The sequence below is a fragment of the Periplaneta americana genome, chromosome 9 (assembly GCF_040183065.1).
Source record: "Periplaneta americana isolate PAMFEO1 chromosome 9, P.americana_PAMFEO1_priV1, whole genome shotgun sequence".
NCBI lineage: Eukaryota > Metazoa > Arthropoda > Insecta > Blattodea > Blattidae > Periplaneta > Periplaneta americana.
In genome coordinates, this window is record NC_091125.1 from 115,586,332 (window position 1) to 115,606,878 (window position 20,547).

Consider the following 20,547-nt stretch of genomic DNA (forward strand, 5'->3'; position numbering starts at 1 on the left):
TTATAATGGCTACTGTTAAGACATAAATATGTAAGTTTTATAAGACCTAAAAATGTAGTAAATTGAACTGATAGGCCTTTCGTCTACTAGTTGTCACTTCATATATTCGACAGCATAGCATCATTCTTAATTGTTACAGCTATAAATTGTAGCACCCGCGTTTTTGTCCATGAAGAGTACAACCCTTGGCTTCTATCTTGTGACGAGATGTTGAGTGGTGAAGTTCTGGTCTTTTATACTTATTACTGCATTAGGAATTTGAATCGTAGACGTAAAAGGCCTAAGTGTACGGTAAAATTCAATAAATGTATCAGATCTAGGAGAAGATAGTGCTAAAATGATAACAGAATTAATAGCTCCATCCATGCAAGTAGATTATGGCGAAGATATACTGCACTACGTTAACTCACTTAATCATTGTGTAAAAATGTACTGTTGCAGATATTACTGCATCCTGAGGCAACAACAGCAGCCATTCGTAATGGCATGTTGCCTGTAATGCTGAAGATTCTGGAGGATGCAGTCAGGAAACTGGATGCTGTAGTACCCGAATCACACGAGCAACTGGTGCAGGAGTTCGTATTTGGCACTGCATATGGAGTACTTATGTTCCTGTACTGTCTACTACTGCAACGCTCCACTGTCGACAAGTTCCAGGACTTCCTGCAGCTGTTTCAGCTCTTCTCAGAGAGCCACGGCGGACGCCTCATCGAGAAAACTGTTATGGCCCTTCTGGCCTTGCCCAATGTCGAGTTGCAGCTTTCCATGTCCAGGGCCAAGAAGGTGCTTCACTTAATTACATTTGTAGAAATAGAATTAAACTAGAGACTGTTAGATCAATCCTGAACAATTATTATATTCTCATCATGTTTGCCTCTTGTATACCAAAAGGCGGAATTAATTACTGTAAACAATTCTGAAATTATAGTCATTTTTAGAATCTTACTCTACCTGCTTTGCTTTATGACACTAAGCTATTTATTTCGTCTGAGAATTAATGAAACGTATTCATAGTTTAAACACCAAACAGTCTCTTCTGCTTGCTTACTATGTTGGTCGTTGGATTCGAGGTTTCATAGGTTCAAGCTTAGTCAAAGATGTTGAATTTTAAAGAGCAATATAAACCTTAGCATGGATTTCTCTGAGAAGCAAATAACGTGTGGATCCCATGTAGTAGATTTACTATATATAAAAGGCTTCCTTTTTTCGCCTGTATTGAGTTTCGATACTGCAGAACGTTTGCAGTTGAAAGCATCATTAAATAAACTGCTGCTGCTCTTCCTTCTGTTTCTTCTCTCTCCTTCTTTCACACATCATATACACACATACCTTTGCAAAAAAAAAAAGTAGTAGTTTGTTGCTGGATGTTGATTTTTTACATTCTTTGTCATGCATTCCTGGAAATTATTGATTGCTTCACATTCAAAATAATGTTTTCCATCGAATCGAAAAAAATCGAAAATCGAAAAAAAGAGGAGAATTGGGAGGACAAATTTAAAAGGTACGCAAAACGCGTCCTTGCAAGGGGTGGGGGGCTGTAAGAAACTAAATATGTGAGCTCCAGGCCTGTTGGCCACTAGTCTCACTCTGGGTTACGCTGCTCCACTGAAGGAGCTCTAGAAAATTTTGAAGGGGAAAACCGAAAATGGACGTAACCTCTTAGGTACCACATACGCGAGGGAGATGTAAATGTGATCAAAATGATCACGGGACGGGACGAGGAGGAGATGGCTGGTGTAGATCTGCACATTGAAATGAACTGTCATTTCGCAGTGCAGGAGGAGTCGAGAAGACTCTGTCGTTTGTTGTTCAATGACAAGGCAGGTGAAGACCGCCAGGAGAGACGCCGTGAATTCTTAATCTGCAAATTGAAAGGTTCCCTGTCCTTTCGCATTGCGACATGTGTGATGTTGCACATGTATTTCATAATTTATATACTCTGAACTAGGGCTTTAAGTTGTTTGTTAGAAAAAAAGGGGGGGGGGGGCTTATGGGGAAGGACATATAGGTCCGTGGCCCATTTCTCTTAGGGCTTATCCCGACATTTGTCTTAACGCCTTAGGAAAACCACGGAATACCTTAGGCAGGATGAGTTGTCTCAATATAAGAGACTAGCCAATTTGGCTTTTAGGTAATAGGTCGATTGATTTATGAATTTTGGATAGATGTAATTAATAATTAATTTTGAGTAATTAAGGGGTTCATGGGGATATGAGTGCAGGTCCGTGGCCCATTTCTTTTAGGGCTCATCCCGACATTTGTCTTAGCGCCTTAGGAAAACCACGGAAAAACCTTAGGCTGGATGAGTTGTTTCAATTTCAGAGACTAGCCATTTGGCTCTTAGGTAGAATGACTCTATGAATCGATGGATATATGCTAGCCAATTGGCTCTGTGATAATTCCATCGATCAACAAATGTAGATGTAGTCTGGGAGGGATTTTGTTTAGCGCAGTTAAGACAAGGTCATTTCAAAGTAGTTGCACTATCCAAGGAGTCTCATGGAGTCGAGTCGTGACTACCAAAACCTGGGAGTAACGCCTGCCTCCCTGTCCTGTCTCAAGAGTATATCTAATGGACCTGTCTGGTGTCTATGCTGTAACGTAGGATCATACTGGCCAAGGCCAGATATGAGCGGGTTGGGGTTAGCACGAGCTTCTGCATACACATTTTCTGCTGTTTTAACTGGGATTTCTGATTGACCACCATGGTGGTTCAGTGCTAGCGAGTTGGGCTTACAAGCCAGGGAACCTGGATAAAAACAGTATACCTTGAGCTCTGTTTTTGATAAGGACCTACTATTAAACAAGTCCGTTAAATATTTGGGAGTAATCCTAGATACTCAACTGATTTGGAAAACTCATATGGAGCATGTACCAAACAGGCTACTACTGCCTTTTGGATATGCAGATGAGCTGTTCTACGCTCCATGATTGTATATGCAGCAGTTGTATGTGATCCCGGAGCTTGATTTCTCATCTAGATGAATATGTTATGTGTTAGCCAACCAGAGTTCCCCTAAGTTTAACCAAGAGCTTCTCAAAATAAAAAATGTTCAGAAACGACTGATATATGCCTACAGCCTAGGTATGTTGTTATTTATTCTTCAGATCTTACAGTTTTGGTTCAGTCTTCATTAAAATATTACGTTTCCTGTTGTGAAAATGATAAAAATATTGAAATGGACTTTTTCATTGTGTGCAGGTGATCGACCTGATTGGGCAGCTGGTGACTGCTTTGAAAAAAGTGCGTGGCGAAATCGTTCACTCCCATGATTGCCGCCGGGCTCGACACAAACGATGTGTGAACCAAGCATCAGGTGCTCTGCACCATCACTACGATCTTCTTGGTGGACCATTTAGTCCCACATTAGTTGGTCCACGTCAGCCCACCTGCTGTGTGGCCTCTCTCTTTATGGTTCTGGTTCGCATCCTGACAAGCTCCAGTCCCACCATCAACATCCGTCCACATGTGCTGCGCACATTGACCCTATGTGGCACTTGCTGCTGCTTCCCTGCACGCAGTGTCATTGGTCCACTCATCGACCTATTCAAGAATGGCAGCAATGGCAAGGTGCGGGCACTGGGATTTGCTTTGTTGGAGCGTACCATCTACTCGGAGCTGGGAGCCATCTCCCAGCATGAGTCCACTGTGTCCTGTGTCTTCTGCAGTGGAAACTTCGCCCCAAAATCTGTGTTGACTTCCGAATATTCTGCAGAAGAATCTTTATTCGAAAACGTGTGGAAGAAAACTGAACGGCGACTCTCTGAAACAGATATGGAGAAGACTGATGAGGCAGAGACCCCAGCGAGGAGCTCTTGGGAATGCCTAGAGTTGTACCGCGATCTGGTCCAGTCCCCAGATACCAAGCTCAGCCATACCACAACCTCCCATCTCCTGAAAGTGGCACCTCGCTGCACCCCTGCCATAAAGCACCGCTTGCTTTTTAAGGTATTCTATCCCACATTCATCACAGCCAAGACCTGCTGGTTTAATCCCTCAAGTTCTAGTGAAGAGATGTCGAATGCTAAGTTCAACATTCTCTCATGCTTATCCGCATTCTCGTCGATACTATCAGGAAATGTGATGTTTGTAGAGGAGTTTGTGACACAGTATGAAGGGCTCAACCACATCTTGGAGCTGATATCCCTGCCAGCCTTCTCGAAACTATGTTGTTCTATCCTGGAGGTGACTGCAATCGTTGAGATATGGAAGCTGGAGTATGAAAATGGCGATGTGGATGACGATGTGGGGAAGCTACCCTCACTGTGCATGCTGCAGGGGGCGGTGCAGTCAGCTACGACACGTGTTCTCTCTCTTCTTGGGGTTGCCATATCTGAAGATGATGAACTGGAGCAGACAGTATGTGACGAGGAAGATGAAGAGACGACTGTGCATGATTCCGAGAGCCATATGCAGCTGCTGGCCACTGTTTGTGTGTTCTGGCGGACATGCGCCAACCTTGTCCTGTACAGCCCACAGTACAGGAAGCATCTAGCACAGAACCCCCTTGCTCGAGATGGACTGAAACTCCTGCAGGTGCTTCTTGATCGAGTGACATCAAAGCAGCCAGGTAATCTAAATGTAAAATCCTGTGTATTTTTGGGCTACTTTATAGATCTCCTTAATACTGCGATCTTCAAAGGCATTTTCTGCCCCATTTCACTGTGTTTCCTACATAATCATAGGATTCTGCAGTCAAAGACGTCCTGCAGATCTGTGTGTATGTGTTTTGTATGTACTAAACACAACAAAAATGAAAGTGGTAAATTATAGCCTTGGGAGGGTTCTGAAACAAGTTTTAGCTGCACTTTCAATACTTGTTTGAAGTGGAGAAAGGGCAGTCTAAGAGTCATACTAGTGGTGACTTCTTGGTCTCAGTACAGTTTTTTTTGTGTGCGTGCGTGCGTCTAGGGAGTCAATATCTGCTACTTCCCGAGTAAAGAATAAATTGGGACCACTGTGAATGCTGCAGCCTACATTCAAACGTGAATGTTGCATCGTGCCCTTTGTGACAATGTCATACTTCTTCATGACAGTGCTTGCCCCCCATGTTGCGGCTTCAGTTCGAGAGAAAATCAACACATTTGGTTGGGAGGTACTCCAGCATCCACCATACAGTTCAGACCTTGCACTGTCGGACTTTATCTGTTTGGTCCCATGAAGAAATTTCTGGCTGGCCATCGCTTTGCAACTGATGCTGAAGTGCAATCAACTGTCTGCAGATGGCTATACTCAGCCAAACAGACTTCTGTGAACAGGGTATACTAATACTGGTACCACGATGGGAGAAATGCGTTGAGGATATATGATATGATGTGATATGATGTGATGTGATGTGATGTGATGTGATGTGATGTGATGTGATATGATATATTATATGATATGATATTATATATGATATGATATATGATATGATATGATATGATATGATATGATATGATATGATATGATATGATATGATATGATATATGATATGGTATGATTAAAACGTTTCGATGTTACACAGGCATGCGGATGGCTGACAGTCACTCGGAGAGCCATCTGTGCATGAAGGTGATAGAATCAACTCTGATTGTCATCTTGACGGCACCACCTGTTGTTGATGACTCAGGTGAGTACATTCCATCATTTATCATTTAATGTATATGATTCTGTTTACTCTTCTTCAGAAATGTTACAGCTATCTTTTTAATTTAATTTAACATTTTACTGTTCCATATCATACTATGTCATTTTACATAATTTGGTATTTGCTTGTGTATGTCTTTTAATAACTGATATTCTACCAAGAGCTTTGAACAGAGTATCGTGAATCTGATCTTAAACTTCAGCCTTTATCCATTTTTATTAATGAACAAAGGGATCTTACATGCACTTAATCTATTACATGGGGCAAACAACATTTCTTTATCCATTGATAGTCATTTAGAATTATTTTCCGCCAAATATCCATTGTCCTTGTTAGGGTTTGAACCCAAAATACTGTGGTCTAAATGCATGCACAGTAATCTATCATGTTTCACAAAATTTGACCATAGAGTAATATATTTGAAATGGAAATAAGCTTTGATTGTATAAAAATTTTGTAACTGTGGTAGTGGAAATTATTTTAGACAATGGGATAGAGAGGGAGGGGGGAGGTAATGGGATAGGAGGGGGAAGGGAGGAGAAGAAAGATTAAAATTTCGTGACCTTTTGCCAATCCTGTAACTGTTATATCATCGAGGACAGTTGAAGTTAATACGAGTAAATGTCCATTATTCATGTAAAAGAACATTATTACATGGTAACGTCAAAAAAGGAAAATGAGAATTTTTTAGTAGAATTTTTGGATGGAAGGAAATCTCTTAATTTCAATGCCAGTCTCTGAAATAATAGTTACTTCTGTTGGTGCTCTTTAAGAAACACGTTGCATGTACTTGAAATGTTCTTTGCAATGAAATGCTGCTGCTAGCCATTAGTCATTCTTAATTATAATGTATCGAAATTTCAAAGGAACTTGGAAAGTAAATAAACAATTAGCTTATCAGCAAATTCGTTTCATTGTGCTGTTACACCTATAATAGCATTAAAGTAAATATATGTCTGACCTGTTTTGAACGCAAACAGTCCTCTGCAGATAAGTGACGTCTTTACTCAAAGTTCATACAGTCGTTTCTCTCGTGATAAAGTGTGCCATTGTGCCCACAAGTGTGAAGAAATTTTTGGTATCTCATTGAGTGCATAGCAGACACCCATGAAATGTGCCATATGACAGTGGAAGGATTGCCCAGGAGAAATCCGAGCAACATACATCAGAAATTCGTTGTGGAATGTGTTACTAGTTACTGTATTCCGTGTGGAAAATATAATATTAATTTTACATTGCATACATTATGCAATGTCTACGGTGAGTTTGTGTTTCTGTAATTTGTAACTCCTCAGTGGCATTCTTGAAACTTGTCTAATAGTAAGTTTATATTTATCTGCTAATTGTGTCGAGCTCAGAGTTTAACTATAATTGCATAGTGGTCTAGGTAGAACTCACTTTTAGTTTACAAATGGATGGTTTGGTGGAAAAATCAATGAACTCGCATTAGCAATTTCAAGGATTTTGTGAATTTGTCACATTTTGTTGGTTTGACTGTTGGTGCAGTTATACTAAACATTAACAAAATTGTCTCAGTTCAGAGCTTTTCATTTTTGTAGGTGATTCTTATTTGTTGTTGTTTTCCAATGGCCGCTTTTGGGATCATTAAACTTATTTTGCTTCTTGCCTCCCAGTAAAGAGCACTCAGATTTCTGCGCTGCTGTGCTTCTTTCTTCAGTTCAATGCATTGAAGCAGATGTTCTTTGACCAGAATTGTTGCTCATATTGCACTACCCAGGGGACACGTGTGACTTGAGAAAATGTCACTGATGCGAGCAACCCTGTCCCCCTTGTTCTTACTTGTTAATGTATCTATGCCTTTGCACATCATGCACTGTTTTATGTAGACAGTTTATCTTGAATAAATGTCAATCTAGTCAATTTTAACATGTTTTTGTCTCGAATGCAGCAACTGGGCTCTTTCGTCGCATTATTATTGTTAGTGTGTTAGCTTATATTTTAATAAATTATATTTAATTATCTTCTCTTAGTTCGTGAAATAGCTAGTTGAGAGACCTATTAGACAATCATACGCTCATTCCTTGCATCAAATTGTTTATTGTTTAGTTAGTCAACTGTCCGAAGATAGACTTGAATCTCATAAATGACACCAATAAAGCATCACTCATGAGACAAATAAGCCTGGAGGTAAAGGGGTAGAATATGTCAAATTATATTTTAATTTTTTTTTGTTTGATATAATTCGTTTATAAAATAATTCAGTCCCAGTAGCATGGAGATATTCTCCACTTTCTTGCTGGGAATTGTACCCAAGACAAGCAGATATGTAGCTTTACGCACTACAACTTGAGCCACAGCACATAAAATATTTTTACACAACTAAAGGTATAATACAGATATGGCGTCATTGGAAACTAAACAGATTTGTGGCACAAACATTATCAGATGAAAATGCTTTAACCTGAAAATATCAGAGTTGTGAGAAGTCAGTGTTCACATTTTCAGTTGTTACATCACTTTCACCAAAAATGTATCATCAGGGTAGGAAATGCGTTCAGTTCTCAATATTCTTGCGAGATTTACGGCGGAGAATGTGGCTGTGAGGCAGATTTCAGTTCTTACTTTTCCCCCATTATCACCATTCTGTAGTTTAAAAGGGTCGTTAATAAGGTACTATGTTCTCAGAAGAAATAACTTGCCTTTGCAGTTAACACAAACGTTCAAAGTCCGTTCAGTGAACTTCGTTTGTTTGCCTTGTGTCAAGTGAAAGTTGTATGCCTGTGAACTAATTTCTGTCAAGATTCATATTGTTGCTTTAAAGTCTATTTTAAATATTTACAATTAGGCTTGTAGCCTGTTTAACTCACAGTACAGTATTTCCATCATTTGCTTGGGTGGTCAATACTTGGAATTTTTTTGGTGTTCTATCCTGCTCTAGTTTTAGTATTCTGTTTTCGTTCTGTTTCATTTTTGTGTTGTGAACATCCCATTAATTTATTTTCCTTTCTATTCTGCTCTATGATCTATTCTTGTACAAGTTGTATATCTTTATTTCCGTTTCAACTGTTCTGTTGTAAACAGTTTTACAAGTATGAGATCTGGCTTCAGCCATTTGTATCAAAATAGAGACACAACTGCTTTCTTTATTATAATTTTTGCTTTATTTCATAAATAATTATTTGTCAAAGCTCCTTATATTCGAAGCGCTTTCTGTATTAAATTATCCACTTTTTTTTATCACCACATGATCTTACGTCTATTTCTTAGTAATTAAAATATGATCCAGATTCTCAAATTCCACAATTTTGAGTGTTTACATCATAGTAAGAGAAAGGTGTTATTCATCTCTCCACAGGATAATTCAAGGTAAAGAGTCATGAGCTTCTATCCTCCCTTTGGTTTATATTATAAAAAGGGAAGATGTGACTTAAGCACCCCTGGGAAGAGGTGGGCTGAGGTCGGAACAGGTCAAATGATATAATCCATAAAGGAGAAAGAATAAAAACAAAACCAGTTTCTCTTTACAACAGTGAATGTTGGAATTTGCTGCAAAAAGAAAGAAAGATACCGCATAAATATAGCTGAGATGATATTTTTGCATTCCCTAATTGCCAGATACAGATTACCATCTTCACTATTCTAGTACAATACAAACATTGTGACTAAGAGATCTAGGAAGACCTTGACATATTTGTGTGTACTATGTGGAGTAAAGTGAACCTTCAGAACTTATGACTCACATTACCTTGAAGATGATGACCAATTTTTTAATCATATCAACTGCCTATAAATATTCTTAATATTTATAGCTATGATAATTAGAAATTCTCTTTATTTTTAAGGAATGATTGCTTTATTTTCTTTTCATTTTGAATTATCCTTCAGTTACTCTTATTTTCTCGGGAGGAAGTGAGAAAGTGTTGTTACATCGTCGTATGTTTTAAGCCTCTTTTGATAGATGGACCTTAATTTTTTAGCTATTTAACACAGAACAGTAGGTCACAAACTTTTAAATTGTGAGTTGGTTATTATTTTAATTTTTATCTTGGTTACCGGTACAGTATTTGTCTAAGATATTTTGAAGGGGGAAATGTGAAATTTAGTTATGGCATTTATTGAGAGATTGAAATGAAAATTAGCATAAAAATGGGTCATTAAATTATGCTATTCCTCATTATAGTATGTATTATGTAGTAATTAAAATAACGAAAATATTAATGTACCAAATGACTTATTTCATCTTGATTCTTCATTGTTCTACATACACTTTTAACACTTATATATCACTGATTAACTTTTCAACTTTTTTACTGTGTTAATTTTTAGGAAATTATCTGGCTGACTAGTTTCGAAGTGTTGTATTCATTGTTTTGGAAACACTTCGAAACTAGTCAATCAGGTAATTTCCTAAAAATTTACATAGTAAAGAAATTGAAAAATTAATCAAAGGTTTGTCAAACTGACTGTAACGAATTCTTTCAGAGCACGGTGGTGTTGTGTTTAATATTCATGCCTTGTATTCAGATGCCTGGGGTTCGATCCCAAGGATCGACTATCTTGATTTGGGTTTTTCGTGATTTATCTAGTTTCCCCAGGCAAATATTGAGATAGTACTCAATTCTTAACTAAATCTGTAGGCCTTCATCATCACACTCTTCATATGTCATCAGTCATCTTCTGCAGCAGATTAAGCTACCTGTTCAGTAAGTAGCGCATTAAAATGGCTGAGACGCCCTCTGTCCTCTGTTGGAAGACAAAGAGAGGTAATTTTGTCAGTTATGCGGTGTGGAAACATTAGAAAAAATTATAGATCTCTTGGATATGGAACAACAAGTTTTGAGGGTGAAATCATTGCAATAAGTGAATGTCTCAGGAATCTTCTATGCCACATCAATAAATTTAGGAATGCAGTTATATTGTCAGAGGAATGCAGTTATATTGTCAGACTCCAAAGCAGCTATTCTGTCAATCGTCTCTAAACACACACCTTCATCTCAAACAGCAGAAATAACTAAAATGCTCTCTCAATTAATATCACTCAATAAAAGAATTGTATGCCAATGGATACCATCCCATTGTGGAATCCTGGGAAACGAGAATGCGAATGCTTTAGCAAAGAAGTGCAGCACTGCTACTTACAGACCTGCTACTAAATCTACGTATTATTCTGTGAAGAGATTTATTAAATCTACATACTTAGACTTCAACAAACAAAATTTGATAACTCAATCCCAAGGGAAAAAATGGAACTCTCTGCATCAAAATCCACAGTTAATTCCCGATTTACCACGAAAATCGTCTGTAGCTCATTTAGATTGGCAACAGGCCATGATTGTTTGGCCAAACACCTGCATAGAATTGGAATGTATCAGTCCCCTAACTGCCCATTGTGCAATGGGATTCGGAACACCTCAAAATCTGTGCTGCAGTGGCTGGTCATGATAATATCTTTGAAAAATATTGGAGTGCAAGAGGTCAAATGACTTTATTGTCAAACGCCTGGCATTAGAAAATAACAACAACATTAGAAAAAAAAATTCATGTCCCTTTCCTTTCAGTCACAAAATTCCACTGTCGGAATTTCAATTTGTTCTAACTCGATAACTTCACACCCAAATAAACCAAATAATGTTGCCTTCCCCCCCCTCCCCTTCTTATTGTGCGTACTTGACTGTTCGTCATTTACCCTATGAAACCAGTTGAGTAGACCAATTTGTTGCCCAGAGTGCGCCATAGGAGGCAGGTTTATGCTATCTCCACGATGAGGTGAGATGGGATACCACAGAGGAATCGGAACTTCTAGAGAAAACCCTTGTGTTACCTGGACTACGAGCTTGTCCAACACAAGCCATAAATCTAACCCAAATAAAGTAATGACTAGTACTAAAAAGAAGTCTTTTAATATGCATTATTTCGGGTAAGAATTGGCATATTATACCAGTAGATACTTAATATAAACAGGTTTGGAATATCTCCGCCATCAGTCTGCCCCTTATGTGATCTTCAAGAGGAAATGGATCAAAATCATCTTCATCACTGCCTGGCCACTATCAACTTGGCGTCCTTGAGTGAAGAATACTGGAGAGCGAGAGAATTAATTACTTCATTGTCAGAAATTCAGCATTAGCAAACAACAACAACAACTTAATATAAACAAAATATGGCCAGTAATATAGGAGACATTGCTGTACACAGAGAGCTGGCACCCCTAGTTGATTTTCTAAGTATGATATGCAAAAAATAAAATAAAATAATTTTTCATAATGAGAAAGTAAAAATTGTATTATCCTATTTTGTTGTAAGGCTCTGGATACGTATATACGAATGCAATTGATTGTATTTTAGTTTCTTCATTACACTGACTCGAGGAAAATCAGTAACAAATAAGAATTGAACAGATAATGTGACAGTAGTCATTGTAATGACACAGATGTGCATGGGATTATACAGATGGCTCATCTGCTGTTATGACAGCTCAGGCAAATCCCACTGGCGTCAGTTGTATGTAACCTGTGATCGAAAGTGGCTAGTTTTATAGTTTTATATGGACCAAGAATATGTACAGAAGATATCACGGTAACTTTTTAGAAAATTAAGAGCAAAATAATGTGTTAGTTATCTGTGGCTAATATGGTCTACGCATTTTTAACTTCATTATAACTTATGAGATCCAAAAACTTACGTATTTTTTAACGTATATAAAATAACAGAAGTAAATCTATTCCACTTATTCGGTTTTTGGAAATAAAACAAACTAGTTTATAAGTCTGTTTATAAGCAATATAAAACATTTATATTTGAAGCAATGCTTAGTTACAGTGTTTAGATATATATTTATATTACTACTGAAGCTTTCCTGGCAACGTGATAACTCAAAATTTCCTCTGGCTTCCAGCCAAGTCATAAGTTAGTGATCCACCGACGTTTCGAGGATGTTCTTCTTCCTCATCTTCAGGGTTAAAAAAAATGAAGATGAGGAAGATGAACATCCTCGAAACGTCGGTGGATCACCAACTTATGACATGGCTGGAAGCCCGAGAAAATTTTGAGTTATATTTATGTTATTTTGTATACGTTAGAAAATACGTAAATAACTTATTTTAATTATATTGCAAAGAAGGAGGAGTCCACTAAGAAGGTGCCTATATTCTAAATGGTATTTTCTTAATTCTGAAGCACTATAGCAATTTTCCTCAAGAATTTGAAGTTCTTATCATCATTACTACTGCCATTGTGTTTTTCTAAGTGCATGTCTATTGAACTGGAAATTCGACTGACAATAAAACTAAAAGAAAAAGTCAGAAATAACATGAATCTTATGATCAGTCTATTTGTGAATTATGGAATTGATTGTGTGTGTCAGGTGTTCCTGTCAGCAACGAATCTGTGGTGGAATGTCTGCAGAGGGCTTTGTTAAGTGTCGATGTGGACCGCAGTGTCAACATGCGGCAGCTATGCGATGTGCTGCTGCGCTGTGCTGTCGCGCACAGTTGCCACGAGCAAATGTTGCCACCCAACAAGAAGCCCAAGGTGAGTGCTGAAAATTGTTCCACGTTGAATTTGAAGATCACACATAATATGCATGTCCATGTATGCACACTATATGTGTAGTTTGTGGTAAGAATTTTGGGATAACGAGGTTGTGAATTCACTTAGTTTCTTTTAAATTATGTGAATTTAATTTAATTTCCATAACTGAATTAAAAAGACTTGCACATGTGATAGAAACGCCACAAGGAAGACCACGATTGATATACACACAGGGTGTCCCATTTATCTTGTACACTTATTATAACTTTTTTGTTTGGATAGGTATTGGAATTTTTGTTTTTGAGAGTTACGTTAGAACGAGGGGCTAACATGAGTGTAGAGATTTGGTGCATGTAACTACATTATGGTACAAGATACACGTGACGTCATCAATTTTTCAAATAGCACTACATGCTTTAATCATATTACATTGATTACACACATTAAGACGAGTTCAAAAATGTATCACAATGTCACTTTTCCAATCAATAACAACAACAAAATGCAAGATGAATGCCATCAGAATGTGCCGTTTGTTGTGGTGCCCCATTCATCTTGTGCATTAACTTACACAAAACGAAAGACAACTGACGTCCGTACACGTCGTGTGTTGTGTGTTTGCTGTCTTAACATGTAAACAAACCACGACGACTGTCGACGTCACAATCCACGTACAGTAGCCTGCACGTTCTCCGGACCTGTCGCCACTCGGCTTCTTTCTGTGGGGAACTGTAAAGGACAGTGTGTACCAGAGCATTCTGACAACACCAGACGACATGCAGCAACGCATTCAACAGGCTTGTGTGTCCATTCAGCCAGCAACATGCCAGGCAGTCATACCGTCTTTCGGGGAACGCTTTCGAATGTGCTTTAATGTGAATGGTTACCATTTGGAACATCTTCTGTGACTCTCAAAGCGTAAAATTATCACATTGGAAGTACGTTTTTGTTTCGTTTTGTTGTTATTGACTAGGAAGGTGACATTGTGATACATTTTTGAACTCGTCTTAATGTGTGCAATCAATGTAACATGATTAAAGTATGTAGTGCTATTTGAAAAATTGATGACGTCACGTGTATCATGTACCATAATGTAGTTACATGCACCAAATCTCCATACTCCTGTTAGCTTCTCGTTCTAACATAATGCTCAAAAACAAAAATTCCAATACCTATCCAAACAAAAAAGTTATAATAGGTGCACATGATAAATGGAACACCCTGTATATGTTTTATAGTAGATATAATGAAGAAAAGAATTTCTATAAAATAAGATTATGGAGAAGGCTAATGAGCAGAAGGAAAGGATTAAGATCAATTTTTAATTTTTTCCGTGTAAAGAGGAGATGCACCATACTATTTTTTAGCTTGCGAATTGGTGTTGCAGTTGCCTTCACTACTGGCTGGGGTTGGAGGAGGCGCAGCATGGGATGAATGCGTGTCAGAAGGGGAGGATGAGGACGAGGCAGAGGCTGGTGATGGCAGTGAGGGGGGCAGCGAGGCCTATGTGACAGCTGATGAAGGCTATGAGGCAGATGTAGAAGTACTGGACAGCTGTGGGGTCTCTGGAGCAGGCGGCGCCACCAGCTGTGTGGGTGGGGATATTGAAGATGAGTCGAGCAGTTCCATTGCCACCACAGCTGTTGCAACACCCATCCCTGCTGTAATGAGGGTGCCCCACAGTATTGCACACCCTGCTCTTTGCTTGCTGGCAGTCGAGCTGCTCGTGCACCTCAACAAGAGGTCAGTCATAGAAGTAATGATTTCAGCATAGTATATAATCTTAGTTTTTTATCTCTTACCATTTCATTCTGAGAGAAGGGGAAGTAGTGCCCAGATTCTGTTAATACATAGAATTCGCCAAAAAAAAAAAAACTATAAAATGACATAAAGTCACTAATGTCTGTAATTTACAAAATAATAATAATAATAATAATAATAATAATAATAATAATAATAATAATAATAATAATAATAATAATAATAATAATAATAATAATAATACTGAAAATTATAAAAAAGTAGTATATATATGGCACTTGATATTGGGAAAAGGAAATAGTACCAGAACAATGGAAGGAATCCATAGAATACCCGCCCAGAACAAGGTTGTAACCAGCAAAACTGATATTCTTAAAAAATGGGGGGGAAAAAACACATTGTACTGTACATACTTTTAATTTTTTAGAACTAGATTGACAATCAGACATGTCTTCTGATTTCAATATGAGTACAAGCATTACACATAGCGCATCATTAACAACCATTATTCACTAAAAAGTCAACTTACGAGAAATAAGAGATATACCGTAAAGTGGGGTGACTTTGAACGCTGAGGTGACTTTGAACAGTAATTTAGCTCCTTTCTAAATTAAATTCTGTACCCAATTGCGAAAAAACTGTTTAAGTTGTCAATAAATTAGTTCAGTTTTTTCGAAATAGGGTACAGCATTTAATTTAGAAGGGCGCTAAATTGCTGTTCAAAGTCACCTCGGCGTTCAAAGTCACCCCACTTTACGGTAACCTTGTTCTGGGCGGCTATTGTACCTACGTTTAAGAAGGGGGGGAAAGACTAACTGGAGCAACTTTCGAGGAATATCTTTTTTATTGACATCATACAAAATTTTGTCTAATATTCTTTTGAAAAGATTAACTCGTTATGTAGAAATTATTGGCAATCATCAATGCGATTTTAGGCTTAATAGATCGACTATTGATCAGATTTTTTGTATTCAATAGATATTGGAGAAAAAGTGTGAGTATAAGGACACAGTACATCAGTTATTCGTAGATTTCAAAAAGGCCTATGACTCGGTTAGGAGAGAAGTTCTATATAATATTCTTATTGAATTTGGTATTCCCAAGAAAATAGTGCGGTTAATTAAAATGTGTCTCAGTGAAACATATGGCAGAGTCCGTATAGGCCAGTTTGTGTCTGATGCTTTTCCAGTTCACTGTGAGCTAAAGCAAGGAGATGCACTATCACCTTTACTTTTTAACTTTACTCTAGAATATGCCCTTAGGAAAGTCCAGGAAAACAGGGAGGGTTTGAAATTGAATGGGTTACATCAGTTTCTTGTTTATGTGGATGACGTGAATATGTAAGGAGAAAATCCACAAACGATTAGGGAAAACACAGGAATTTACTTGAAGCAAGTACGGAGATAGGTTTGGAAGTAAACCCTAAAAAAACAAAGTATATGATTATGTCTCGTGACTAGAACATTATACGAAATGGAAATATAAAAGTTGGAAATTTATCCTTTGAAGAGGTGGAAAAATTCAGATATCTTGGACCAAGAGTAACAAATATAAATTACACTCGAGAGAAAATTAAACGAAGAATAAATATGGAAAATGCCTGTTGTTATTCTATTGAGAACAAAATACCCCTCATTTCTCATGAAAAACAAAAAGTGAATAGACTACAGTGGACTTTATATTGTCAGCAAACAGCTGGATACATTAAGAAGATTGATCGATTGATTCTGTTGAGAAGCTTTTATCATCCAGTCTGCTCTCGAAAAAGCTGAAAGTTAAAATTTATAAAACAGTTATATTACCGGTTGTTCTGTATGTTTGTGAAACTTACTCTCACTTTGAGAATGGAACAGAGGTTAAGGGTTTTCGAGAATTAGATGCTTAGGAAAATATTTGAGGCTGAGAGGATGAAGTAACAGGAGAATAGAGAAAGTTACACAATGCAGAACTGCACACTTTGCATTCTTCACTTAACATAATTAGGAACATTAAATCCAGACGTTTGAGATGGACAGCAGGGCATGTAGCACGTATGGGTGAATCCAGAAATGCATATAGAGTGTTAGTTAGAAGACCTGAGGGAAAAAGACCTTTAGGGATCCCGAGACGTAGATGGGAAGATAATATTAAAATGGATTTGAGGGAGCTGGGATATAATGATAGAGACTGAATTAATCTTGCTCAGAATAGGGACCGATGGTGGGCTTATGTGAGGGTGGCAATGAACCTCTGGGTTCCTTAAAAGCCATTTGTAAGTAACACAGCATATGTTATTTTAGAGCATATGAGTTGGTTTTCATACTATGTGGGAATTTTCAGTCCATTGTAAAACTGATTCTGAAAAGCTCAAATTTTATTTCGGGTCATCTCGTCTAGGAAGATCAATTACCACATCTACAAAGTTCTAACTAATCATGATATTCTGTTGAACAGACCAACATCGCACAGTACTGATATCTACACATTCATCTCCATAAACAGTCTTCATTCTCCCGTTGAATGTCAATCAGGGCCACATTTTTTCCTGTTAGAAGCTCTATCACAGCACGCTGCTTCAGATGCACTGACATAATGCTATTACATGTCACCATGTTTCAGACTATAATTCAGAGCTCTCTACTGGCAGAGGTACGAAACTTTGCTTCAGTGAAGCAGGAAAGTTAACTGAACAGAGTATGTGGTAGCTAGTACTCCGAAATATGTTAATAATAACACAAAAAATTAGGAACCATTACTTTTCAAAACACCCTCGTATGTGTACTCACTACAAAACTTCCGTCATTTCTTTCAACCTGCGTTACCAGTACTTCAGGAATGTACTCTATAAATGGGCTGAGGTTTAACTCCCGATAAATTCTATGAAGTTTGGTGTGGGACATGGCTTTTCTGTGTACATTAAATAAATAACCATCATTGGTGTATCTTCGGAGTCATCAATATTCAAAATGTGATAAGTAGTCTAAATTATATTTCCTCAATTTTATAGGTTATTCATCACATGCTGCTAATACATGCTTCGTGTGATTTTAGAAATTATTCTTTATGAAATAAAAAAAATATTTGCACACACCTTTGTTTGTAGTTTCATATTTGTTTTCAGATACGAACTATTCCAAACATGAAACTGTTGAAAGCAGTCAAGTGTTAGAAGCAAATAATGCTGCATGTTTAAATTATTTGCTTTGTAAATGCTTTCAGTGAGTTGTATTTGTTGTCAAATATTTAATCTAAGATACAGACAAACTGAAATCTACAGTATATTCCTCTAATTGCTTCTTCACAAGATTTCAGCTCAATGCAAACGGAACAGCTGCACATCTATGTAAAGATTAATTTTTTGGTCTTGCAGAATTTATCTGTTATGGTAACAATGATTGTGAATATGTTAGGAGAAAATCCACAAATGATTAGGGAAATCACGAGAATTTTACTTGAAGCAAATAAAGAGCTAGGTTTGGAAGTAAATCCCGAAAAGACGAAGTATATGATGATGTTTCGTAACCAGAATATTGTACGAAACAGAAATATAAAAATTGGAAATTTATTTTATCCTCTGAAGAACTAGAAAAATTCAAATATCTTGAAGCAACAGTAGCAAATATAAATGATACTCGGGAGGAAATTAAACACAGAATAAATATGGGAAATGCATGTTATTATTCGGTTGAGAAGCTTCTGTCATCCAGTTTGGTTTCAAAAAGCTCATACTTTTGGGGTTCCGTAAAAGCCATAAGTAAGTAAGTACCAGTATAGTGGTGATGATGGTGAAGCTGTTGCTGCTGTGATGATTAAGATTATGATATGATGCTGGTGAGAGTAGTGATGATGATCATGGTGATGTATATGACTAAGCCTCCTCACAAGAGTGCAGCTAAGTCAGACAAGTGTGTTGCAGGTACTACGAGATGTCATCTGGGATATTGACATCTTGTCCAGAGCGCCCAAATGAGTCAACACACCTGCAGAGCCTGGTGCACTGCATCCAACGACTGGTGGCTCTTTGCCGAGACAACCAACAGAACTGTGTGGTTCTGGCCAACAGTGACCTCTCCTCCAAACTGCTCAAAGGCTTTGCAGCCATCCTGTCTGTCAGCGAGACCAAGTTTGGAGGTGAGTGGTGCCTGCCCATTCCTTAACCTGGCATTTTATAATCAATTGATATTGTCCATTGTGGTATGGTATCTTGTATAGCGATTAAAAAGTTTTAATGTTGTTGTCTTTGTTAGTATTTATCATTCTGCTTATTAGCCTGAATAAATGAGTCTCTCTCTTGTTCTGATGATTTTTCCTCTAGACAGATTATCATCTGGACATATAATAATGTCGGTACATATATTTCATTTTATGGAAGTTGTGCATAGAATTAGGCCAAAGGAAACGGAAGGAGTAATTCAAGGAAATGTGATCCAACATTGTTTGTCTACTACAAAAATCTCTAGAACTTACTTTGAGTTGAACCCAGATATTTTGGCTAGGAAGGCTGCTGTTAATAGCATGATAATAATAAGTTGTGTACATAAATATTTTAACTTCCATATTCATTCATAGTGTTCTGCCCAAGGGCATATCTTTCACTACAAACCCAGCATTCTCCAATCGTCCCATTTCCAAATTATTCTTTACCGGTTGTTTTTACTGACAGACCCCATGTAAGTGATTATGTCAGTTGTTCCTTTGTTGCTAATGGACAGATATTTAAATATAAATTGAGCCAGTATACCAGTGTTTTTACTTCTGAACTCTACGCTTTTTACAGAGCTTTATTGTTTTTAATTAGACAACCCCGGGGCAGATTCCTTATCTACTCCGACTCTTTAAGTGCCATTCAGTCCCTGCAGTGTTTGAATTCTGATGATCCGTTTGTGTTGAGAACCCAGGAGCTTTTCCACACTCTCCTAAGCTCTGATTCTGAGATTGGAGTAGTGTGGATTCTGGGTCATGTTGGAATCTCCGGTAACAAGGCAGCTGATGCTGCAACAAGGGACAGTGCTATGAATTGCTCTCAGGTGTATTGACGCGAGAGGTGGGAAGATATTCAAAATCACCTGAAATATACAATATGGTGGCAATGGGAAGGAGATTGGTCTGCACAAGAGAGAAACAAATTACGAAGTATAAAGAATACTGTTCGAGTTTCGGATTTGTCTCCAAGAGCTTCATGACACGATGTTTTACTCACCCAGTTGAGAATTGGCCACTGTCGTCTGACACATGGTTATCTCCTATGTGGTGAGCCTCAGCCGGAGTGTGATATATGCTGTGTACCACTTACGGTCGAACATATTTTATTACATTGTAGGAAATATGACTGTGACTGTCGAGAATATGCAATTTGGCCGACTTTAGGCCTACATGACGCTCTTGGAAATGATTTTAATTGTTGTTGTTGTTGTTTTCTAATGCTAGGAGTTTGACAATAAAGTCATTTGACCTCTTGCACTCCAATATTTTTCAAAGATATTATCATGGTCAGCCACTGAAGCACAGATTTTGAGGTGTTCCGAATCCATTTCTTGGTTTGATTTTAATTGTGCAAATGCAGTTCTGAGATTTTGATCGAATACAGGATTTGACAGGGTGATTTAGTTTCTTTTTATTGACCCATTTTACTTATCCTCCGGACCCTTTACATCCAGAGGTTATATTTGTTGTTTTATACAAGTTT

At 37.7% G+C, this 20,547-nt stretch overlaps 1 protein-coding gene across 5 annotated transcripts in view; it reads left to right on the forward strand.

Annotated features, from left to right (window-relative positions):
• mv (lysosomal-trafficking regulator mauve) overlaps positions 1–20,547 on the forward strand; it is a 120,815-nt gene that overhangs the window by 16,743 nt on the left and 83,525 nt on the right. For all 5 annotated transcript variants that reach the window (XR_011333988.1, XR_011333989.1, XM_069835670.1 and 2 more), the window contains exons 9-14: positions 442–783; positions 3,203–4,571; positions 5,508–5,612; positions 12,955–13,121; positions 14,509–14,864; positions 18,778–18,992. Coding sequence is in view for 3 of the 5 variants with exons in the window: in XM_069835670.1 (XP_069691771.1) it covers positions 442–783; positions 3,203–4,571; positions 5,508–5,612; positions 12,955–13,121; positions 14,509–14,864; positions 18,778–18,992 (2,554 nt within the window). In the remaining 2 variants the exon portion in view is untranslated. The remainder of the gene's footprint in view (positions 1–441; positions 784–3,202; positions 4,572–5,507; positions 5,613–12,954; positions 13,122–14,508; positions 14,865–18,777; positions 18,993–20,547) is intronic.